General features: G+C 50.2%; 1 protein-coding gene across 11 annotated transcripts in view; it reads left to right on the top strand.

Annotated features, from left to right (window-relative positions):
* The first annotated feature begins 18 nt into the window (after nt 1-18).
* The window catches only part of SLC35H1 (solute carrier family 35 member H1), a 38935-nt gene continuing 14335 nt past the window's right edge, over nt 19-24618 (top strand). For 4 of the 11 annotated variants that reach the window (XR_012676353.1, XR_012676351.1, XR_012676349.1 and 1 more), the window contains exons 1-10: nt 19-275; nt 349-499; nt 1878-1941; nt 2165-2237; nt 2417-2585; nt 2876-2959; nt 3303-3478; nt 4171-4300; nt 4447-4811; nt 9358-9479. Coding sequence is in view for 2 of the 11 variants with exons in the window: in XM_075167035.1 (XP_075023136.1) it covers nt 159-275; nt 349-499; nt 1878-1941; nt 2165-2237; nt 2417-2585; nt 2876-2959; nt 3303-3478; nt 4171-4300; nt 4447-4568 (1086 nt within the window). In the remaining 9 variants the exon portion in view is untranslated. Of the gene's footprint in view, nt 276-348; nt 500-1877; nt 1942-2164; nt 2238-2416; nt 2586-2875; nt 2960-3302; nt 3479-4170; nt 4301-4446; nt 8445-9357; nt 9480-13351; nt 13484-13823; nt 17641-24618 lie in introns of those variants that run through there. The other 7 variants (XR_012676354.1, XR_012676355.1, XR_012676348.1 and 4 more) reach the window with 6 other exon arrangements.

Here is a 24618-nt window from a genome sequence, read left to right as displayed (position 1 = left end):
CGTTCCCGCCGCCGCGGCCCCTCACCAGCGCTCCACCCCGCTCCCGCCGCCGCAGCCCCTCAGCAGCACTCCCTCCTTCTCCCGCCCCCGGCGTTGGCCCCATCAGCGGCACGCCACCTCCCCGCGGCGCGGCGCCGGCGGCGGGCAGCCGGGGGCGCATGGCGGCGGCGGTGAGCGGTGCGGCGCTGGGGCGGACGGCGCTGGTGGCGCCACTGGTGCTGCTCTACTACGGCTTCTCCATCGGCATCACCTTCTACAACAAGTGGCTCATGAAGGTGCGGGGCGGCGGGGCGGCGCGGGGCGGCGGCGGGCGGGCGGCGGCAGTGACGGCGGCTGTCGGTCCCGCAGAGCTTCCCCTTCCCGCTGCTCGTGACCCTGCTGCACCTCCTCCTCATCTTCGGCCTCTCGGCGCTCGCCCGCGCCCTGGCGCGCTGCCGCTCCGGGCGGCCGCGGGCGGCGCTCTCCTGGGCCGACTGCCTCCGCCGGGCGGCTCCCGCAGGTACGGCCGGCGCGGAGGGCTGGGCGGCGGCGGGGCGGAGGCCATGCCTGCCGCGGGGGGGGGCCCGCTGGCGGGCCAGAGGAGCGAGAGCGGCCGCTGAGCGGGGGCGTGAGGCTGCCCACGGCGCTTGGGCCGTCGTGGCGCCCTCTCGGGCCTCTTCGGGGCCGCGTTTGAGGGCGGCTCTCGGGCCGGGGCCCTGGGGTGGTCTTCAGGGGCGGCGTGCCGCAGCGCCCGGAGGAAGCGGGGCGTCTGCCGCCTCCCTTCGGTAGGCGTGACGCGGGGGCAGCGGCGAGCGTCGCTCCCGCGGGTGCCCAGCACTGCGGGCGTCCCGTGCGTTTTCTTACCAGGTGCAGGGAAGGTGTAGGTGTTATTTAAAGCTTTAGCTTTAGACGTGCTGTCTTTATTGCTCATAACAAAAACTAGTTAGAATATGGAGAGGACACACTGAACGTATTTTTCTGAAGGAGCCACTGGCCCATGAGAACATACAATGAGAATCGTGTTCAGTACCTCCGTAAGTTGTCTCTGCAAGTTATTTTTTCCCTTTAAAGTTGGTATCAAGCCATGCGTTTATGTTATTTCAGGAGCTTTTTCTGATTGGGACTTGGTCTTCATGATACACAAGGTCATCATACATGACACACAAAACTGCTATAGCTGAGACCAAGGAGTGAAGCTCCTACTCAGAGCACAGGACTCTAGCTACTTCAGCAATTCTTTGGCTGTATATTATGTTGATTCAGTTGTTGTCATACTGTCTCCCAGAGAACAGCATCTGGACTAAGATCTCTGGCAAGGTTTGTAATACCTTACATAACACGCCCCGTGGTTTCTTGAAAAATGCTTTCACCGCATCTGTAGCAATACTACCTTTCAGCATAGCATGCCACTGGATCAATAAAAGTGTTTCCTGTGGTCGGAAGCTTGTATACAAGGGAGAATAGACTGTAACAAGAGCTGCAGCAGGATTAAGGGTGTGTGCTGAGGATTGTTGCCAGACTTGCTTCTTCAGGCTTCTTGCAGTGGCCGTCATACTTACCAGTTATCGTGCTCTGAAAAAGACTTTGTGCAAATCTGTGATGGCTTTCAGTCAGAGGGAGGGCAAGGGTTATTTCTGCACTTTTGCATAGTGTGTATTCAGTGAGTGCGTTGCTGAGCCCAACTTAAATAGGGAATAGGACAGAAACATGAAGAGCTGAGGATATCTGAGCTACGTTGGTACTGAAGAGTTAACCTGAGGAAAACGTTTGGTTTTTTTTTTTTTCTAGGTCTGCTCTGCTCTCTATGTTTATGGTCAAGTAGCAGGGTTGTGTTTGTTTTTTTTTTTTAATGTAGAGGAAGACAGTTAACTTCAGGATTTTTTTCTTTGATTCTTTAGCTCTGTCAACTTCCTTGGATATTGGGCTGAGTAACTGGAGCTTCCTATACGTCACTGTCTCCCTGTGAGTACAACCACCATCTTCCCTGGGAGCCCTCTGGTGAGGTTTAGAAAGGGCTTTGTCAGGGTCAGTTTCTTGAATGGGTGCATGGCTTGGTGGGGTTGGCATGCAGGGTCTATGATAGCTTGCTGGTAGCAACGTAGAAGTGGGTGATCTGGTTCCTAATAGTACTTTGCTGGGAAGGACTACATTGAAGGAGACTGACAGTGTATTTTGGTCCTTACAGCTACACGATGACCAAATCCTCTGCCATTCTCTTCATCCTGCTTTTTTCACTGCTCTTCAAGCTGGAGGAAGTGGTAAGGGTCCCACACAATGCTTTAGGGAGGGAGAAGGTCAGGCCTAGGGAAATAGGCAGTATGTGTACAAGAAACATAGAGGAAGAATGCAATTATGTGAATGAATCTGAAGGAGAGGAGGTGTCTGTCTCTGTTCAGCTCCAGGAGTCTGTAGTGACTTTGTGTTTGCTCTCATCCAGAGGATGGCATTGCTGCTGGTGGTTCTGCTCATCGCTGGGGGGCTCTTCATGTTCACCTACAAGTCCACACAGTTCAACGCACAGGGGTTTGTGCTGGTGCTGTGTGCGTCTTTCCTTGGGGGTATTCGCTGGACTCTCACGCAGATACTTATGCAGAAGGCTGAACTGGGTATGTAGGGTCTTAGGAAGTGGGTGGTGGTGCTGGTAATGGGGAGGGGAATCAGGAGGTGGTAGCCCTTGCTGCAGAAGCAAAACATCTTGTGTAAGGGACAGTGTTTGAAACCTGGGGCAGAGGTTATCTGTTGATGGCTAATGAAGGTGGCTTGGCCCTTGCAGCTGCACAGGCGTGGGCATTACAAATAAGGTGTATGTCTAGGAATGGTGCTAATAAAGGCTCTAGGAGCTGTGTTATTCCCTGGTTTGTTGCTACCTGGTCTGTTATTGGTTCTCCTCTTTCAGGGCTCCAGAACCCCATTGATACCATGTTTCACCTGCAGCCGCTCATGTTCCTGGGGCTCTTCCCACTCTTTGCAGTGTTTGAGGGTGCGTGAGTTAATTAGAGAAAGCAGGGATAGCTTTATAGAGTGGTTGGGGACATTGCTTAGCAGTTTGTTGTTTGAGATGATTCATTCAGACAAGTGAACAGCTATGAACTTTACAAAGTAGTTAAAAACCTGGAGTTATAAGGATCCAGATATACCTTACGCTGGCAGAACATTAAAAGAGGTCATAGGAATAGTAGCCTGCCAAACTTGTGGAATTAAGGGCTATAAAGAACTGGCTCCACATCCTCCTGATATTGGAATGTGAGCAGCCCACCCCATCTTGTTGTGAGGAGTCCTGGGAGTTGGGGAAGGTACTCTGCTACTCACTGTCTTGTTCCTAGGCCTGCCTTTGTCCGTATCAGAGAAGCTCTTCTGTTTCCATGAACCAGGAATGCTGTTCTCTCTGGTAGGGAAGCTGTTCTTGGGTGGAATTCTTGCCTTTGGTCTAGGCTTTTCTGAGTTCCTCTTGGTTTCCAGAACATCTAGCCTCACCCTTTCCATTGCTGGCATTTTTAAGGTAAGGCATGGTTCCTGTGCTAATACTAGAAGGCAAGTACTGAGTCATGGGCCTCATGGGGTGGGAACTTCCTTAGAGCCTTAGAAATCATCTCCTGTTATTTTCGTTCTCTTTGCACAGGAGCTTGGCGCTCCTGTGCAAAGTCTCTGCAGTGAAATCCCTTTGTCCCTGACAGCAAGGGGCAGAGACTGGCGGCTGTTCTATAAAAAATAGTATTAAGGTCCAGAGTTTGGTGGGATCTGGGATGGACTAAAACACATGGGCCTCATGAGCAATGGATGGTGCAGGAGGGAGGAGGGGTAAGAAGGGCATGCTCTTGCATCAGACCTGGATATGAACAAACCACTGGTTTGAACTATCTCTTTAACCTAGTGTGGCACATTCTCCCCGCCTTTGAGGAATCCAGCACACAAACTTTTGAGCTGAATGGTGACATGTGAAATTTGTCTGATCCGGAAGTCACAGGATTCCCATGTAGCCAAGCTATGCAGTCAGAGGACTTAAAATCCCACATCCCAGTTTAACAGGTCGTTCTGTTTCTAGAAACTGTTTTTAGAACTCTCTGCCCATGGAATAATGTGCTGATGGAAGTTAGCAGCCTGGCATCTTGATCTAGGCTTGAGCTGTAAAACGTCTCATGCATATCTCCTCAGGCCCTGCCCTGCCGCTTGTCATGTTTTTTGTTTCCACAGGAAATCTGCATTTTATTCCTCGCCACACGTTTGCTGGGAGACCGCCTCAGTCTCTTGAACTGGCTGGGCTTTGCTGTCTGTCTGTCAGGAATCTCCCTTCATGTCATTCTCAAAGCCATGAATTCCAAAGGTGATTCTGTTTTAAATCCCTTTCTGTTTCGCTGTAGGCATTCTCGTAGCATCACTAGGAGCTGTGTCTAGTTCCAGCTCCTTGCCAACGCCGGGTTTGATGGGTACTCTAGCGAGTTTGTCACTAAATGGGCTGTCTGCATGCAGGTGAAAAAGCACTGAAGTTACACAAAGAGGCCAGCTCCGACCCTGACCTGGAGCTGCTGCTGCGCCACACTGAACATGTTGAGGAGGAGGAAGAGGATATTGAAACCCCACAACAACACTGACTGAACATGAAGCATAAAGACCCCTGCTCTGTTCTTACCAAACCTGCCTGACAGCTATCTAGGAGGAAGGTCCAAGAGTCTCTGTCTGTGACCACCCGAAGGAGAGCCAGGGCCTGGTGAGAGAGTCCTGCTGTTCTACTACAGTGTGGATCTGTAGATGCTGCACAAGAAAAAGGCAATAGCCCTTTCACCGAGAGCGAACTTGGAAGACGAGCCCTGATTCAGTGGAAGTAGAACGGCATGGTGAGACTGGGAAATGCTATAGAAAGCTTGTTAGGGAATCCTGAAGACTGTGTATTGAGAGTGTAGACCATGAGCTCTAGAATGAGCATGGACATGCCTGGTCTGCAGACTGAGTGGTTCAGGGATGATTTTAGTGTTGTTTAGGCTTTGGCTTCAAAAGAGAAGGTAGATATACCTTCCTATACTTTCTTTATGGTTCTGCTAAGTAGGAACTCCCATCTTGGTGGGAGCAGATGACTATATATAAATCCGTAGAGTTGTCCCAGGAGCCTTTGTGCCTGGTGACTTCCATGTTCTGTGTGTATAGTAAGGAGAGAATTAAATGCTGGTATTTGGGACCAATTGAACATAGCCAAATGATTGGTTGGAGGAAGGACAGGGATGCATGAGTACTTCTGGCCCTACAGGCCAAGGGGAGAGAGAGTATCTCAGGAGTATCACAGGAGATCTAGCTTGAGCAATAAGCTTATCAGGAAGAATGTGGGTATTTGAGAGGGGGATTTTTTGTTTTTTAAATAAACTGTTTTTCTGATTCCCTTTTGTCTGCACATTATGCATCTATGCTTCATCAAGCAGAGGTCACTTGTCTTCTGAACTCCTTTCCATTTAGACCCACGCTGACCTTGCTACTGCATGCCAAATTATTTTTGAGGCTTGGCACATAAAATACTTGCCCATGAACAGGATCCTTGATCTCTAGGACTAGGGGGATCTTCCTGCAACCTGTCATGTTTGTGCCAGCCAAGAGAGCATGCTGACTTGTCTGCCTTCATGTGTGAATAAGACACTGTATCCTAAGATGACTTTTAGTATTGTGGCTTTTTGTAGGAATCCTATCTTTTTGCCCCATTGGATTGGCTTAGTTAGTACTGCAGCCTTATCCAGGAAAGGGGAGTGGTGCAGGATTTAAGATGTGTCTTTTTCCTTTCTGCTAAGCCACACGTGGTGTTGGGCAGGTGGCTGGTTTTTTGCATGACAGAATTTTCACCTCTTTGAAAGTTTTGTTCGATGCTAGCTTTTGGAGTGGAAGTAACTTGAGAGAGTTTCCCAAAGGGATAACAGTGTGATCCTTCTCCTGAGAGGATCTGGGTATTAAAGTGAACTTCTCATATTCTGTTTGAGAACCTGAACTATTTTGATTAGACTGTCCCTCTGTGGATGTTGCTTCATAGTTTTCAGATATGAAGTCTTTCTTGATGACTTTAATCAAGAGCATGTCCTGCAAAAAACTGAGTCATAGAATCATAGAATACCAGGTTGGAAGAGACCTTAACGATCATCTGGTCCAACCTTTCTTGGCAAAAGCACGATCTAGAGAAGATGGCCCAGCACCCTGTTCAGCTGAATCTTAAAAGTGTCCAATGTTGAGGAATCCATCACTTCCCTGGGGAGATTATTCCAACTGGTTCTGAAGAAGAAAATTTTTGTTAATGATCATCTTTAATGATGTTCTAATAGACACTGGTAACTTGCTTTGGAGCAGACAGCAGGTGGTGCAACTACCTCATGTAAAGCTACTGAACCAGCAGTTCCAGGCCAGGCTGGCAAACCAAGGGATCTTGTGCATCAAGTAGGATGCCTGGAGCTGAGAATGGCTTGGTCTGTCCCTAGCTGGATTTTCCAATAGGTGGGACTTGTGATGCTTCCAGCAGGATTCACCCTGTTTACCCTACCGATAGGTGTAAGCCCCAAGCACTAAATACTCTGTACTTGATGTGGGGCAGTGATGCTTTCTGCATATGATCTGTATTTAGCAATACCGCAGCTGCACTTTGCATTTCACTTTCCACTCTCCTAGAACTGAACCTCAGGCATCCTTCTACTGTGTAGCTCTCAGGTCAGGATATCAGGTCCCTGTAAATCCAAAGTAAAGGCGACTTTGTTCACAGGCCAGGATTTGCACCACGTACGGTGCTTGAAGATGAAATTTGATTGTGCCAATACAAGTGCTGGTGAACTGTAGAACCCTGTAGATTGTTGCTTCCAGTCTTGTTTCCCCTTTAAAATAGAGGGGATGCCCTAGAACCTAGTGCCCACACTTAGCATTTCTGATCTAGACACAGCTTTTTGGCAACAAATATTACACTGTCTTTCACTCCAGTGAAGTGTGCTCAAAACAGCTTTTGGGACAAGCAGTTAGTTCTGCACCCTTCCCTGGAGAGTTGCTAGCTGCTTGCTTCCAGTGAGGCTAGGTAGATGTCTGTTTCCTTGTTCAGTAAAATTTTGTCCTTTTCAGAGATAAAGGTAAGAGAAACCTGGAAATAAGAACATAAAAGTGTCTACTGCTTCGTGATTTTACCACAGCATGTGGTACAGGTAGTCAGTCCAGTTTGCTTGTGAGACTGACTGGGCACCATTCATCTGTCTTGGACAGAATCCTATTCTAGTTCCTTCTAGTATCCAGATAGGAATGGCAGAGGATCTTTGTCCTATTACCGCCCATTAATTTAAAAAGCCCTTATGCAGAGCTTGGTGATAATTAGTACTTAATTACTCCTTGAGATTCAGCGGAGGAAAAATTTTTCCCCCAGCCTCCTAAATTCAGATAGGGATCTTGCGGTAGGTTCATGGTAGGGCATGTTCCGCAGGTGCTTCTGTGACCAGCACACAGCAAGGAGGCCCTAATCCAGCTCATGCTGAAGTACTTCTGCTGCTTTTCTGGGTCTGCAGTGCTAGGATGGTTTTTTACTCAGTGGCAGGTTGGGACTTGCTGAAGGTGGTCCTGCAAGGATTCCTGCCTGGAACTCTAATCCACAAGGTCCTCTGTTTCTGGGAAAGCATTGCTGGTTTGCAGTATTTATATGACTTTTCCCTGTGCAGTTCTCTCTGCAGGAACCTCACTGGGGTAGAGTTGACTATGCTATGATTGCTTGTGTGCAGAACAGGCAGGATCCATATTTTTGCCACTCCTCTCTCCCTTCATCCCTCCAACACTTGACTTTCTATGTCCCAGCTTCTTTTAGGAGTAGTGCAGGAATGAAGTTGCTTCTTAGCTCCCAGTAAGCACCCAGTAGCTCTTGAGGGAACCTCTTCTTTAAAATGTCGTGGCTGGCAGGACTGCTGGCAGCATCAGTGCTGTCACCAATCTGAAGGCTTTACCTGGGACTCTGCCTTTATCCCCAAAATTCAATCAGAAGGTCAGGACTAGAGCAGACTCAGTGTCAAACACATCAAATGCTAATTAGTCTGTGTGTAAATGTGGTTCTTTCTGACCAAGCACCTACTGTGTCCTGGACCCAAAAAATGACATGGCTGAACAGCTAGCTGTGTCCCCAGTATCCCTCTTACTCCTGCTGCAATATGTGTAAAATGAAGGTGCTACACCATCCCAGCAGGTACTGATAGTCATGTTTAATACTTCTGCTCAGCATGGTAGATGTTTCTGCATAGGCTTAGGGAGTAGAGGTGACAGGACCTGTGAATCCGGGGAGAGAGAATGCTCTAAGGGTTTCCGAAAACTGCAGTGATGCTTCCCGTCCTCTCAATTCCACCTTTTACTTTATTTTTTCATTCTACCCTGTGGGTGGAGCTTAAGAGCTTGCAGGGGCAGGGACTTTGGGTCATTGCCTTTGTGCTTAGAGTTGGGATTTTAAATTGTGATGTGCTTTCAAATAATTAAAATGTAAAAACATTTTGTTTGGTTTTTTTTATTCCTGAGGATTGGTTTCTGCATTCTTTTCATAAAAAGAGAGAGAACATACACTGACAATCTGATCTCCCTATTCTAGATGGTTTAAGAAAAAAAATAGCAACTAGATCTCTGTATTTAAGGATGTTTTAGCTTTTGTGAGGTATGTTTGTAAACTAATGGTGTTGGGTACCAAGTTAGTTGCTAGATGCAGGTGATGAGTTCAATAGCAGATGTTCAGGAAGAAGAATGTAAAAAGGATGGATAGTAATCTGCATCAAACATTTCACGATAAACTTCTCAGGCAGTAAGGGATGGCATATGAGGAACTAGCAGTGAAGAGCTGTTCCTGTGAAACTGGCTGAGATACAGAACTTAGAATCAGCATATCCAACGGATGTTTAGATTCTAAATAACTGTTCTGTTTGGAAAATCTGGGGACATATAGCCTGATGGGGAACCTGAAGAAATTGCACTTTCCTGCATACCTGTGGGAGATTAACTTAATGTGTACATGGCTTCTTTACTGCTTTGAAAGTCCTTTTTTGTCTGTTTTATGCTAGAACTGCTCCTACCATTCAGTTGAAATAGCACATTGATTTAATAACATTATTTGGGATAGCATGTTCCCTGCTGGCCAAAGCTCCAGAATGTTAGAATCACAAAGTCTAGAATCAGTCAGGCTTGCTAGAATAAGGCGGGAAGGGGCAGGTGTTTCACAGCATCTTCAGGACTCGTTTGAGGCATGGAAAAATTTGCATGATAACTCATCAGAGAGAGAAGGCACAAGCCCCTGGGTGGGCATAATTGGAAAATGCAATTTCTTCTTGAGCCCTGATACCTTTGGGAGTCTTCTAGTGCTAGGAGTCTTCAAGTCACCTTGTATATGATTTAGCCACTGACTCTCTGTTCCTTTAGCTTCTACTTGAACAGCTAGATCAAGAATTATATGACAAGCAGAGGTCCATCTGTGTACCAGCCTTGAGTCAGGTCTCTGTGAGGTGAAGGCTGATGGGCCAGCCCCAGCATGCTACAAAGAGGTAAGAATAGACACTGCTCACCCTTCAGCACCTCATTCCACAAGTGACCAAAGCAGGAATGCTAACAAAACCATGTGCCCAGCCCAGAATATGTGCCCAACTATGCATTAAAGACATGGTCCTGCCCTTTCATTGAAGAGAGGATCTTCTTGGAGTCCTATTGGGAACCATGCAGCTTGACCAATTTTGAGGGTCTACTGAGGCCTCTCTGCTGCAGCTGGGGGTTCTTCTAGCATCTGTGCATCAGTGTGTTTGTCTGAGCAACAGTCCTGGATCTAAATTGCTTTCTCTAGTCTGGAGCATTTCTGCCGAGATCTATGTGCACCTGCCTTCATGGTGCTGTCATGCACTCCCAGCCACGTGTGCAGGGGTAGCTGTAGATCTGTAATTTAAGAATAGAAAGGCACCTCCTTCACTGGAGTTTCAGAGCTCCAGCATAGAAGTTTGCATTTAAAAACAGTGTTAGTGTTGGGTATAAATGTCATTGCTGCAGGTGCCTCACTGGGGTTACCAAACCATAAGCAGCCCTGCTTAAGTCTCTTCATCTTCCTGCCATTAACTGACCAAACAAAGGGGGCTTTTGCACTCTAAACTGTTGTTGAGTGCTTGGTGTTGCCTGGGAAATGTAAAAGGAAAATGAAAGGATCCTATTGTTTGTGGGTTTATCTTGCTTTTGTAACAGCTTCTGGTGAGAGCCTAAACTTTGCAAGGGAGGGAGCACAGTGTGTATGTTCCCCACTCCCCACACCCCCTGTGCCAGCGTTGCTGTTCTTGGTCCAAGATCTGCTTGCTCCGCTTTTGTTCACCCGCATCCACTGTGTCGGTCTGCTCTGCATCCCTCCTTCAGTAGTGGCAGGAGCACCACTGGGTGGGTGTGGCAAATCCTACGATTTGTGGTGGGTGGACCTCACCACTCTCAGTGACCTGAGACCAGGTCTCCATCACAAATTTCAAGGCTCTGATTAAAGGAGGTGCAGAGGTGAGGCACAGAGATGATAAAATGTGGAAGCGGTGTTGGTGCTTTGGGGAAACGGACAAAGATTGACTTCAAAGCAGTGAGGCGCAGCCATCCTGTTGGCCAGAGCCATCTTTCTCAGCTCTCTTCCCCTATCCATTGCATCTCTGAGCCTTCCAGAAGCACTTCTGTTCCCTACATTTGGAAAAACAAGAAGTTAGTGATAAAGTGTCTGTGATGAATGCTTTCCTATCGCTTTTTGACCTTCGCTGCTGCTTGTTCCACTCTGCTTTTACTTTCACTGACTGCTGTGTCTGCAAGGCTCCTCTGTACTCCAGAGCTTCACCAGGCCTCAGCTATGTTGGCTCTGAGGCTCACCTGGTGAGGACTCCTAGTGGAGAGTGTCATATCGTTCAGGGCAGAGCACTCAGTTCTTGGCTGCTTTAGTACTCACTCTCAGCAAGAAATGTTTTAGAAACAAAATGGAAGCTCTGGCTGTTTGGAGAGCTGCAGGAGAGCCCATTTGAATCCACCATGAAGCTGGTAGGGATGCTCTTCCGTTTGAAGGGCCTGATGCTCTCCTGAGTGCCCCCTTCCTGGGACTTTGACTCCCTGAGAAGTCTTAGTACTCCAGCTCTGCCTTGGAGCTCTCAGAGCAAATCTTGATTGCTTGCAGTTAGGCGTACCTGATTTTGCAGGCTCAGCTAGTGCAAGCAGCGAGTTTAGTGTAGGAGATCAGTGAGCAAAGTAAAAAGGCTTTGGCAGGGGTCCATGCAGGAACTGGCAAGAAGGAAGGGGTAAAAGCTTTGTGATTTTTTTGGAAAATGGCAGTGTTCCTCTCTAGGCAACTCCACTGGGAGTCCCTCACCTGGGACTCCTCTCTGTCCACGTATTCCCTGGCTCCCCTCCCCAGAAGCCTCAGGGGTTGAGGGGATGGGTCCTTGGTGAGAGGTCACTACCTACCTCCTAGGGTCAATTCCTGGAATAGGCCTATAAAGGAAGTTAGTGGGCCTCATCCTCACTTTTGCTGAAGTTGTTGTCCTGCATCTGGATGTGGTCTCGCTCAGGAGCAGGACTAGGGTGCTAGGTGGCTCCTAGGCAATATGGCAGATTTGTGGGCAAGCTCAGGAGGGGTGGTGTGGTACTGTATGCTGGCACAGAGTAGTGCAGCGGAGTGTTAAAGAAGCAGTACAGCTTGTCTGTTGAACACTGTCCGTCTCACTTGAATGGGTACTAACATTTAATGAAAGGAAGAAAGAACCCCTGCCCACCCTCTTTCATATAAGGAAAAAACTCTACTGTGCACTGAAAATGCCAGAAACAGAAAAAGAGGCAAGGATGAAGGACTTAAAGGAGGAGACAGGAGTGCTGTAGCAATGGCACAAAGAAAATGAGAAGGCACAATCTTGTAAGGCACATTCTAGGCATGAAGAGGTAGAGTTGGAGTCTGCTGAGGAGACAGAATGGAAGTACGCAGGGGATGGTAATGGGGAGCGGGAGCTGGGAGTACCAGTAGGATCCTATTTGTGTCTGCAAATAACCCTGGGTGGCTGCGCAGCTCTTTGGCCTTGTACAGAGGCTTCTCGTCGTTGCTGAAGCTGTTTCAGACTTGGATCGATGCAGTGGGCTTGGGATTGGAAACACTGGGTAAACCTAGCCCTGTGTACAGGCACAGGGCTGTGAAGTCTCCTGCCTTTGTCTGTGCCACACTGTGGTCTCTGCAGTCTTCTGAGAGGAGCGATGAAGCTCGTTGGTCATGCAGACTGTTTTCTGATGAGCCCCAAGTCGGGCCGCTTTAAGGGATGGGAGAAGTAGTTTTCTGTACAGTCAATCATTGTGTGGAACAGTTTGGTTCTACCTGCTTCCTCAAAGGAAGTGTGTGAAGGCTGAACATGCTGGAACCACTCTTGAGCACTGCAGTGTTGGGGAGACCCGCGCCTGCATGCAGCAGCACAGACACACGAGCCCTCTGCTGGGGAGAGCACACACACGTATGTTTGTACTGTGCAGGCCCTCCCCCATCTGTGCGGGCCCACGCGCACACACTGACGCACAGCCATACCCAGGAAATAGAGGGCTGTGATTGAATATTGATGGTGTTTGAACTAATTAACCAGCGGAAGCAAAGCTGAATGAATCTCAGAGGTGCTGCACTCCTCCCGCAAGCTCTGTTCTTGCCTGTAAGACCAGGTGTTTACAGTGCGCTGATTTTGCCCCCCTACCCATTCCCCTGGGAGACCTCTTTATTTAAGAACAGATTCTTGGCTTCCTGCTGAAATTTCAATACAGTAAACATCCTGAGGGCAAGGAGAAAGTGTCCCTGCAAACCCCTCTGCACTCCTCCGGTCCTCTGCCCAGCAAACAAGGTATCATCAGCAAGCTTGCTGTGGGAAAGCCAGCCTGGCTCCAAAACACACAGGAGTAGCAAGGCAGAGTGGCCACACAGGCGCCTGGTGCCCAGCAGTAGGGCTGCTTCAAGCTGTGCTTCATTTCTTGTTCCAGCTGAATATCTCTGTAGCTTTTATTACGCGGTTTGTGCCTGGTGCCTAGTGAGATGGGGAAAGAGGAGCTCGGGGTGCAGACAGCTGGAAGGCTGGTTACCACCCAGCCTGGGACTGTAAAGGGCTCACATTCATCTGTGATCTTTGCAGTGGCAAATAATTGCCCCTAACTCTATACCCCTGCTTCTGCACTGAGGCTCTTTTTTTTCATCGTTGGGGTATGCAGGTTTTGATGTTCGCAGCCCTGGGTCTCTGCAGTCCAAGGAAGTTGAAAGAACCTTTGCTTCTGGTCTGCACCCTATACTCGGAAATGGCTCAATTTTCTGGAGTCTTGCTAACCTGAGAGGTTCTGTGTCCTGCAGTTGCTTGGGGAGTCATATTTTGGGGGGTGAACTGTTTGTCTTGCTTTTCATTAGGAAAGGTAATGCAGCCAAAACTGAGCTGTGTCTGGGACTTAGGAGAGTGGTGATGGTATTTCCTGCTGAGGGACCAGCTTTGCTGAGTGCAGTTAAGCCTCCCATGAGGAGTGTGCTCTTCCAACAGCACAGGTAGGTGTGCCACTCCCCTCCCTTCTCCCAAACGGTGGTCTTGTTGCCAGGAGCCAGGATGTCTGAATGCCTGGCTGGGCCTCTCCCAGCCTGGCCTCCCAGGGGAGCGGTCTGTACCTGCCCTTCCTCTGGACCTTGCCAGGAGCAGAGGCTGCTGCCAGCTTCTGGCTGCTTGCCCAGTGAAAAGTAGCAGAATTGACCATGCAATTGTTAATGAAAATCAGAAGCAGGAGGATGCAGCCAGGCCCTGTAATTGCACTAATTTGAGCCATCGTTATGAACGTGCTAAGAGCCACTCTCCTGATCTCAGCCTAGTAATTCTTCTAACTTCATGTTTCAGTACCTCCTCCACCACTCTGCACAAGGCAGACCCACCTGCCATGTGGACATAATTCACTGTATAAGGGGACCTGGAAGGCCTTATGTCCTGTCCCTTGTCCTGTGGAGCTGCTGCTTTGTTTCTAGATGTTGAAGGTCTTCAGTGGAACTCCCCAGGGAGAATGAGGTGGAGCTGGTGCCAGATGTTGGAGACTGTGTGCTACACAGCACTTTGTTTGCAGCCTTGAATTCTCCCTCTGTCAGAAGACAAGATGGATCAGCCTTGGCCAAGCAGGAGCTTCCTGGACTCTGAAAGTATGGGAGTGGGAAAGCAAGTGTTCAGCTGTCTTGAATGGCAGGGTCTAGGGGGGCAGCAAAGTGTGTGTTGGGAGGGGACCATGTAGGTGATGCAGACAGCTTACATTTTGTCTCATCCTGCCCTGTGAATTTGGAGCTAAGAGACTCTTTCCCCTCCTATGTTGAGTTAGAGATCACAGGATAATTCAGGTGGGAAGGGACCTCAGCGGTTTTCTATGCAGGCAGGGTCAACTATGAGATCAGACCAGGTTGCTCAGGGCTTCATCCAGGCAGATTTTGAAAACCTCCAAGGTGGGAGACTGCATAGCCTGGACCCGTGCTTCAATGCTTGACAATCCTCATGAGGAACAGGTTTTACCTTATCTAGTTTGAGCATGTCTTGATAGTTATGCCCATTGTCTCTCATCCTCCCACTGAGCAGCACTGATAAGAGCCTGGCTCTGTCTTCTCAGATAACTTCCTTGTAGGTACTGACAGATTGCTATGAGGCCCCCCCAAAACCATCTCTTCTCCAAGCTGAACAAGCCTCCCTCCCTCTGCTTTTCCTTACAGGGCAAGTGCTTCAAGCCCTGAGTACCTTGGTGGTCCTTTACTGAACTCCCACTAATTTGTCCGTGTCTTTCCTGTATCGGGGGCGGAAACTGCATGCAGTATTACTTCATGGGGACTAACAAGTACTGGTATAAAGGGATAGTCACTTCACTTGATCCACTGGCTGTGTTCCTCTACTACAGTGTAGGATGCTGTTAGCTGCCTTTACTGCCAGTGCACACAATGTTCAATGTGCTGTCTACCCAGATACCCAGGTTCTTTTCAGATGAGGCGTGGGAGAGTCGAGGGTGATCCTGGAGGCACTTGGGCAGACCCCTAGGGTGCCCCAGTGCACGTTTCAGCCTAGTGCCTTGGCAGAGACACTGCAGGGGTGTTTGCCCCAGAGGGATGAACTGCAGCCTGCTCGTGAATCTTCAGTGGTACCATCCAAGCCCCAGGTGCTGGAGTTTGGTATCCACAGAGAATCTCAGCTTTGAGGTAGGTCGGGAGTGAAGATCCTGGGCTCTAGAAACCAGGTTGTGGGGAAAAACAGGGACTGGACATCCCAATGATCTTTCCCTAGAGAGGAAAGAAAATGGGCATGGTTTTAGAAACTTCATGCGGTTTTGGAGAATTTGACTTGCAATTCTTGGTAAGTTAGGGTTGGTGACATTGGAGCCAGGACTGAAACAGAAGAGCTTGGCTGCAAGACCATACAGCGCACTGCTCTGTCACTGTGCTAGCAGGGCTGATGGTTGCTTGTCCAGACTGCGAGACAGGCACAGGCTGGTCTTGCTAGTAAGCTCTGCAGGCAGGGACTACTGCCAAGTTTTGGGTTATGCACAGCAGGTCCTGAACCTCTTCTTGGCCTCTGTATCTACCTCCTCTGTGGAGATAGATACTGCTCCTGGCCAGCACTGTCTCTGCCAGAGTAATTTCCTGTGGGAGAATGAATCCTGCAAACCCAACATAGCTTCTGCCGTGGGAAGAAGGTCTTTGGCTTCCTTCTGACGCTGCTAAAGTTCTCTCCGCATGCCCTGTCTCTCCCTGGGCGCTTGTCCTTAACCTGCCAGTGCCTCCCTCCAGTGGTCACAGCATCTGACCTCACATCTGCAGGGTGCGGTTGGATTCCCCTTGTAGCTCTGATACTCCTGTACATCTGTTCTCTTTGATTCATTCAGCAGCCTCACTCTTCCAGTCATACTTGGATCAGATGCTGCAGCTGCACTCCCCAGCCAGTGGGGCGGCCACGGGGAGGCAATTATGCACTGGCAGTCCGATGGACTTTGTTGTGGGCAGTAGGGACAGTGCAATGAGAAAAGAGCACGTGTGGGGGGAGGGTTTGGGGGAATATTCTTGATATCTCTCCTTGCACCGCCCTCACAGGGAAGGGAGGCATTGCTACAGCCAGGGGTGTCCCTGGCCAAGCCAGCAGCCATCCCATGTAGTAGTGCTGCCTGTTGCGGGTTTGGGCAGAGGCAGGCCCAAACTGGGAAGCACTGGCGTTCCTGGGTCTGTCCCGAGGTGTCAAGTGAGACCAGTGGCTGCTTGTGGACCTGGGATGCCTGGGGTTGTTCCTGCTGCAGTCCAGTCACATGGGGACATCATGTAGAGAAGCTCCCTGTTTCTTGCAGGCATCAAGGATGCTTCCTTATACAGTACTGTCTGTAGCTTGTGTCCACAGTTTCATAGATTTTAAGGCCTGAAGTGACCATTCATTTATCTAGGGCCCCTGTGTAACTCCAAGTAAGAAATACCATTATTCTGTTTTGCCTGTAATGAACCCAGTGTCTCTCAGCTGATATATCTTCCATGACAGGGTGGAGGATGCGAGGAGGCAGAGCACGGCCCAGTGCCGTGTTTCCTATTTACACTTTGCTTGACTACAGGCTCCAGCCTCCTTTATTAACAAAGTTAAAGAGCTCTTTCACACCAAGTATTTTTTCTCTGTGAAGTGCTTATAATCAAATCACCTCTCAGGCTCCCTTTTTGGTGAGATAACAGACTGAACTCGTTCATTCTGTCCCTGGTAAGTGTTTTCTCCAGCCTCCAAATCACATTTGTAATTATTCTGCGCATCCTCCATTTTTTCAAAATCCTTTTAGAGATGTGGGCACCATATCTGACTCGCAGCATCATGCAGGGAGGAACCTTGCCAGCCTGCTCCCACTCATTGCTCCCCATCCATGTCTCTGAACTTGCTACAAGCACATCCCCTACTGAGGGTGTACAGGAGGCAAAATGTGCTCTGTGTAGAGCAAAAAGGACTCTGATGTGGTCCCGTGAAAGACTAATTTCCCCTCTACTTGATGCTGGCCCAGGTAGGTCAACCCTCTTGTCATCACCCACTGAGGTTCTCCCAAGGCACTGTCCCTCCAGGTCAGCAGTTACTAGAGGATAAAAGACCAAAGAGCAGCAGGTTTTTCCTGGGAATTACACCTACCGTTGTCCTTTCCCCATCATCATAACACTACCCCTGGGTCAGCTACCTTCCTCACTGCCACATCACCTCCAGAAAGGCAAACAAAGGGGGGGCTTGGAGCAGAGAAGATGGGGGGAAGGGCAGCTGGCCAAGAAGGGCAGAGAAACTGGGTACAGAAAACAAGAAATGTGGATGGTTAGAGATCACAGTCATGGAATGGTTGAGGTTGGAAGGGACTCTGCAGGTCATCTTGTCCAACCCCCCTGCTCAAGCAGGGCCACCTAGAGCTGGTTGCCCAGGAGCACATCCAGACAGCTTTTGAGTATCTCCAAGGATGGAGACTCCACAGCCTCTCTGGGCAACCTGTGCCAGTGCTCGGTGGTGGCCGTCACAGCGAACAAGTGTTCTCTGGTGTTCACAGGGAACCTCCTGTGTTTCAGTTTGTGCCCATTGCCTCTGGTCCTGTCACTGGGCACCACTGAAAAGAGCCTGGCTTCATCCTCTTTTCACCCTCCCTTCAGGTATTTATATACACTGACAAGTTGCCCCCGAGCCTTCTCTTCTCCAGGCTGAACAGTCCCCACTCTGTCAGCCCTTCCTCCACACATGGATGTTTCTTTCAGAAGTCACTGCTACAAATCCTACACTGAATGGTGGGGTAGCAAAGTGTGGGAGGGAACTGGTCTTTGTAGATGGTGGTGTTCCCCCAGCCCCATGCAACAACAATCCTGGGAGCTTTCCCAGACTCTCCCCTCAGCTATACGTATTTCTTTGGCTTCCACTGCATCAGCACTCCCCTGTGCGCTGGGCCCCGTCCCCTTCGGCTGCCATTCATAATTTCTGATCCAATAAATTACAGCACCGTTAAAATGCACAGGGAATTGTTTTCTGTGTTCTAGAGCCATTTGTTTAGTGGATGATGAATGGACAGTTGTGGTTGGTGTGGAGCCTTGCAGAGGGGTGGGAGAGCTCTGACTAGAGAGTGACTAGTGCTCCCTCCCCCAGGCTTTCCACCAGGGGCCTTAACAGTTTGTGAGGCAACAGCTGTCTGGGGCTCCCCTTTCCAACAAAACTCCCTGGTTCAGTTCATAACGGGTCAAAAGAGGGGTTTGGAGGGGCTAAGTCAGAATGTTTAGGCTTTATTCCTGCTCTGTGGGGAGAGTTTTATGTCTGATGTCTGGGAGGGGGAAGGGAGCTGCTGTGTGGGATACCGGGGCCAGGGCAATCGGTTGTGCTACCGAAGCAGGGCTGGGAGTCCCGGGCCCTTTAGCTGCCTGAAGGACTGATTCAGGTGCTGGGTAGGAGCCCTAACATCAGGAAAAGGGGATAAATGGAGATCCTCAGCACAGAGTGAGGGCAGTGGAACGAGGAAGAAGGCTGGGATGGGTGGCAGAAGTGCAGAGGGCTGGCTACAGGCATGTGGGGAAAGGCTGTGCTGGCATCCAAGGAATGCTGTAGCGTAGTGGCTTCCCAGTGGCAGGAGAAGTCCTGCTTGATGCTGGAAGTTAGGTGGCTCTTGTAAGATAGCCGTTGCTAATAGCAAGGTCCAGGACTGCTGGGAACAGGCACCAACCGTCCTTGGGGAGGCTGGCTCTGAGCAACCCCAGCATACAGCAATAGGGGAAAACACAACATGTTTAAAATGGCAGCTGTTGCCCAGTGCTGGGAATGGTCCTCCTGAAGATACTGAGGTTATTTACCACTAAGCTGTATATGTTTCTGTACCAGTCAGTCCCTCTTCATCCAGTGCACTCATTGCTGCATCTGTGCTGTTTTTGTCTTTCTTCTCCCCAGTAACCTGGAGGCAAAGGCTGCTTAAACTGTAGAGATACGGGGTACATGGTGGGCATGTGGGGGGCATGGCCTCACTGCATGGTTTGCTTCCTTCTTTCACTATGTGCCTGCGTTCTTGCAAATTTAGTTTTAAGTCAGTCTTGCAGCACTTTGGACCTGTCTAATGGTTTTAACACTGGATGTAAGCTTCGCTACGTGACTTTTGTCCCATAGTTGAGTCTGAGTCCTGCCTTGAGCAACAATAAATTCCTGATCTAAGCTGCTCTGCGTGTACTGCCTATGCATTTCAGTTTTCCCCCTCTTCCCTATCCCTGCAGGCCACTGGGAAAAGAGGCCCACAGGTCTGTTCTCCTGCTCCGGGGCACAGTACAGCAGCCATTCTGCTGCCCTGTACCTCCAGCGCTTGCATAAGTGGCAGGAGTAGGCACAGAAGGAGTTAATCAGTGCTGGAAAAATTGGTATTTAATCCATTGCTGTCCCTTCTAGCAAACCTAGATGGGAAGGTGCCTCCCTGTTGGAAATAGCGCCTCTCGGAAATGGAAATGCAGGATGGCTGGGGATTAGTGTGCCTATCGCTGGAAATGGGTTTCTTATCGTCTCTCTGAGCTGAATTGGTGGGACAGCCTCTGAAAATTGAATTGTCTTCCCTGTTTCTGTCTCTGCCATTGTATTCCTCCTGTGCTCTAGCTTTGCACCTGCCTTCCCAGCCTCTGGCCTCCCTTGTCCCCATCCTCAGCAGAGCAGGGGCTGCCTCCCAGGGGGTGCGTGTCTGTGGAGAGGGACTGTCCCAGCTGGAAGGAGGGCAGGACTGGCTACATCTGGGAAGATTCATCCTGTGGATTCTCAAGGCCAGGAGGATGTAGTCCCTCTTTCCAAGCTTCCCTCTGACCTTGCGAGGACAGAGGTGGCCTGGCAAAGCCCAGTTTAGGGCAGCATGAGTGAAGGTGTGAAATGATCAGAAGACATCAGGCACAACTGGAAATGCGAGCTGGTGATGAGCTGGGGGCAGGGCAGGGGGGAGGCAGAGGGGAAGATGAGAGTAGCTGGAACAGATCAAGGAGAGACCAGGTTGAACACATCAGAGCAGGAATGAGAATGACTCTCTGAGACTAGGAGCAGCCTGAACTCTGGGTCTTTGCTGTGCCGGGTGGAGGCATCTCTCTCCCATCAGTGCTCAGGCTCTGTCCTGGGATGGCCAAGGTGGCTCTTTCAGTTCCTCCTCACAGTCTCTGTGTGGTTTGAAACATCCCACACCTCAAGCACCAGCCAGCCTGTACCCAGCTCTGCGTTGGCCCCAGGTGTCCCCACAGAGCCTGGGCAGTTCACCGCTCCCCAGGCCCAGAGCAGGTTAGCCTGAACGCAGATTGAACACTTTCTCACTGTGCGGACTGCAGACCACAGTCAGGGGTGTGGGTGTGCTGGCTGTGGGTGTCCAGGCATAGTGCCAGGGATTTCTTTTAAGGTTTTTGTTTCCAGGTTTTGGTTTGGGGATAATTCTGTTTTACTGAGCTGTATTTTACCATAAGTTGCCAGTGCCTGATTTCATTCTTGTCTCTGTCACAGTATGGTTTTTTGGAGGAATTTCCCATCTCTGTTAGAGTTGTGTGTGAGCCATAAGCACAAGAGGTGACACCTGTCAATGGCTTTTCAATGCACCAACCTGCAGTCATGGTGCTGCTCCAGTGCATGGTAGCTACCCTTGATTCTTCATCTGCCAGAACATATTGAATTTGAAAATGAAAAATATTTAGGACTAATTAGGGAGTTTTTTGTTGCTCTTACAGAGCTACCATCCATGATTAATGGAATCTGAAGGAGAACTCTCTTTCAGAATAGCCCCTCTGCACTGAGCTGGAATGCATAAAGTAGTTGCTGGCCATCAAGCAAAGCCCTAGCCGAGGGCCTGGTTCCTCTTGCAAGAGCAGACTGTGCTTAGGTTGCAGAGGCTTGCTGTCTGCCCTGTGAAAGAGAAAAAGTCCTCCCTTCTTACTAGGGTGCTGTTCTTGCCCTCTGCTGAAGAACTGACTCAAATTGCTGACAAATAATGGGAAAAAGGTTACCTTTAATCATACAAGTGCTTCCTTACATGCTGAGGGGCAACTGCATCCAGGTCTAGCTGCATCAGAGGGGTGGGGAGCCTTTATCTCTGCAGCAAAGGAAATTATGCACAAAGGCATTATGTTATTTAAGGACTCTGTTAAAAGAGCTGATTCCTGGAGTGGGATGCAGATTTGCTCATTGATCCTTAGCAGCATCCACACTTGCATGGGAGGAGACACCAGTTTGTTATGCGTGACGCAGGCTCAACCTGAAGAGGTGGCCTGGAAAGCAGGGACAGGGATGGGGGCAGACCGGTGGCAGCCACAGAGCAATCCTTAATGCAATTTCAGAAGGTTTCCTTGTTTCCAGCCCTTGCATGCTTCTGCACAGCCTCAGACCTGCCCCATGGCCCTGTTCCTGGGGAATGGAGCCATGGAGTTATCCCAGGAGTATTTTGCAAGGGGGTTGTTTCCCCAGCTCTTGGTCCAGGGCCCAGTTCCTCAGTGTCCAGGTCCACCTGCACTCTGGCACAGGAGCAGTCTTGGTGGGGGCCAGCACAGAGCTGTCTCTGTGTCACCTGTGGATATGAAGGGTCACCCAGCTGGGCACAGCTGTGCCTAGCCTGGATGTGTATTTTGCCCTATGGGGCCATCACAGCCCCCTGGGTGTGGTTGTGGTTTTAACAGTTTATCCAAAGCAACTTCTGTTTCATTTTGGGCTAAAACTGATAAATCAAGGTGACTTTGGGCAGAGAAATAATTCCTTTCGCAGGATTTGCATAATCCTGGCTGGTGATACAATAATGGTGTTTGTTAAAGACAGAACACAATGAATTAATACTGTTAAGTTGCTGCTGCAAAATGCAAAGCATGTAATTTACTGTGGGTGCAATGAAGAGCATGAGTACAGCAGGCATGGCTGTGGTAGCATCAGGCACAGGAGACTTGTTGCTACAGGTGCAGCCAGGGTGTAGCAGAGAGTCAGCAACAGTTACCCCTTGTATTCTGCTTGGCCATGGCTAGAGGCTGTGCTAAGCTTGTCCAGGGGAGGATTACCTGTTTCAGTCCCTTTCCCTACTGTCTCTGTGGGGCTGGGACCTGCTTTGTCCCCCAGATCATTCCAGAGAGCCAGCCGCACAGGGCCAGTCCCTGCTGGAGGGGGGACAAGGGAGCTGAGGGTGACATGCATCATGCTGGTGCTGAAGGGACCTCTGGGAAGAGGTGCTCTGGGGGGTTGCAGTGGTGAGGAGATGGGTCCTGGCACTGCACTTCATGCCACCTTGGCTACCCCCAGCAGCCAAGAAACTTTGATGCCATTCAGCCCCTAAGAGGTTTTTCTCCCCCTGCAAAAAGTGAAGGCCCTGTGGTAGGTAAGCCATCCTGGAGACCTGCTGGCTCTATCTCCAGTCCTCAGCTTTCACCTTGTGCAGCCAGGCTCAGCTGAGGGAATGGTGCTGCAGGACGAGCAAGGAGGAAGAATTGTCAAGAGGCAGAAGTGGAGAGAGAGGCCTGGGAAAGGTGCACTGATGCTTCACTCATTCCCTGGGCTGGTGCTGCAATTCCAAAGCCATCCTTGCCTGCCGGACCCCACTGGAATCCTAATGCACCATTTATCTCTGCAGCTCCACAGCTCTATCAGAGGGAGATGCTGTGTGGGAGCCAGAGCAAGCTAATTGGATTCTGTGTCTCTGTGGTTTCCCGTGTAGGCAGGCGACAGGGATTAGTGCAGTGTTTCTGAGGAATGGAGGAGAGCAAGGATAACCTGCATAGGAGTTTCCTCCTGCATAGCCCCTGCCGCTAGCTTCCGCAAAGGACTTTTTTGGACAGGCTGTCGAGGTAGAAGGGCCCACTCAGTGTGTCCCCACTCTGTGGCAGCATCGCTGTCCAAATCGCTTGTGCTCTTCCGAAATCTTGGAGCCAGGTGCAGTCCCCTTCCTAGGGAAGGAAACAGCTCAAACACCTCCTGAGCTTGAGCAAGCCTGACAGTGGTCTGGTCTCTCCTGCTAACTCCATGTGGGGGAAACCAGACAGGGAAATCAAAGAACTGGTGGCTTCTGCATGCAACCAGCCAGCTGCCTGAGTTTGCTCCCCTTTCCCTCCCCACTTCCCTTCCCAGGCCTAGCTGCTGGCTGGGAGCTGCACACATTTGAACCTTCTCCCTTCCCCCAAGTTCCTAGCCTTGTTTTAGAGCCTGTCAGGGCAGAAGCAGGGTTCACCTCATTAACACAGATTTATTCCTGTATAAACATTTCATTCCTTTAATTGCAAAGCAGTCATACTGCAGGCAGCAGTGATAATGGCTCCATTTGCACTGGGTGTTGAGACAGTGCACCAGGTGTGTGAGCCTGCAGCACTACGCACGGCACGCGGCTGAGTGCACACACAGTTACGACACGCCAGGGTGTCTATGTGTAGAAATGCGTGCTGTGCAATGCAGGATCAGCCAGTCTGGGTAAGTGTGGTACCCTGAGCACCATGCTATGCCAGCAGGTCTGTGGTGTCCCTAGTTCTCTGATAGGACCAGAGTATTGCCCTCACTGTGCAGAGGAAGGGCAGAGGCCCGGAGGTGCCAAGACCCTGACTCTACAAGCAGTGGTAACAGAGCACTGAACGGGCCCACATGTCAGCAGTCCCTTTGCCCTGTGCCCACACTGTGATGAGCACACAGACATAATCACCTGCTGTGTACCCTGAAAGCTGCCAGGGTGCTGGGTGTCCAGTGTCTCTGCTGTGCTGAGGGACAGCCCTCGCGCACCTGGGTGGTGGGATGGATTCCTGGGGCAGCAAGAGAGAGGCAAGGTCTTCTCAGGGCCTCTTGGCCTCTCCGGGGCAATGGGGTGTGCCTGCGGTCACCTTTTCATGGCTCCTGGCACGACAGTACATATCTTGGGCTCCCTGATTTGTCATCTGTGGAAAAGCATGTTCCCTGGGTCCCATTGCCTTAGCAGATTCGTTGCTTGCTCAGACAGCACAGACAGTGCAGAAAGCAGAGGGTGGAGAGAGGGTCTGAGCCTTCCTGTCTGGTCTCAGCCAAACCGCGGGGAGATGCTTCCACCACTAGGGTCAGGGAGTGATCCCCCGAGGACATCTGGGATGTGGCCTGTTCCTGCCCTTGTCACTTACTCCCCACGGCACTACCAAAATGCCACCATCTCCCAAAAGCTCCTTGGCAGCCCCTTCCTGGCAATAGAGCAGCTCTGGGGCCCTGCTCAGCCAGGCATCAGTGCAGGAGGATGTACCCAGTCAACGGTGTCTGCTGGGCTCTAAATGCAGGGGCAGCAGGTACTTGCCAACCTGCTGCTGCAGTTCATGGTCTCTGTTCTCCCACATGCTCATCCAAATGTTAATTTTATGGACGCCTTTATAAATCTTGCGGCTTTCCCCTGTCCACAGGCTACATAGATTTCATTTTGTTGAGAGGTGACACTTCTGGCCTTTGGTACCAGGCTATCAATTTAATGCTCTGAGAGTAGTAAAAAACATGGGACCATATTAACTCACGGTTAATCTGCTGCTCCTTCCTGTAACTCTTTCTGTGCCATCTGAAATCCTAGGATGCTAAATAAGTGCCTCAGCTGAGGCCACAGGCTTGGGACAGCAACAGCCAGAGCCAGCCTCCCAGCTGGAACAACTACATGGTTTCCAAATTGTGAGCTGCTCTTCTGCTTGCCAAGCAGATGGAGGTTCGTGCCCACCTCTCTGTTAGAGTTGGC

Source organism: Calonectris borealis, chromosome 17, assembly GCF_964195595.1.
Source record: "Calonectris borealis chromosome 17, bCalBor7.hap1.2, whole genome shotgun sequence".
Taxonomy (NCBI): Eukaryota; Metazoa; Chordata; class Aves; order Procellariiformes; family Procellariidae; genus Calonectris; species Calonectris borealis.
This window is presented reverse-complemented; position numbering and strand designations above follow the sequence as displayed.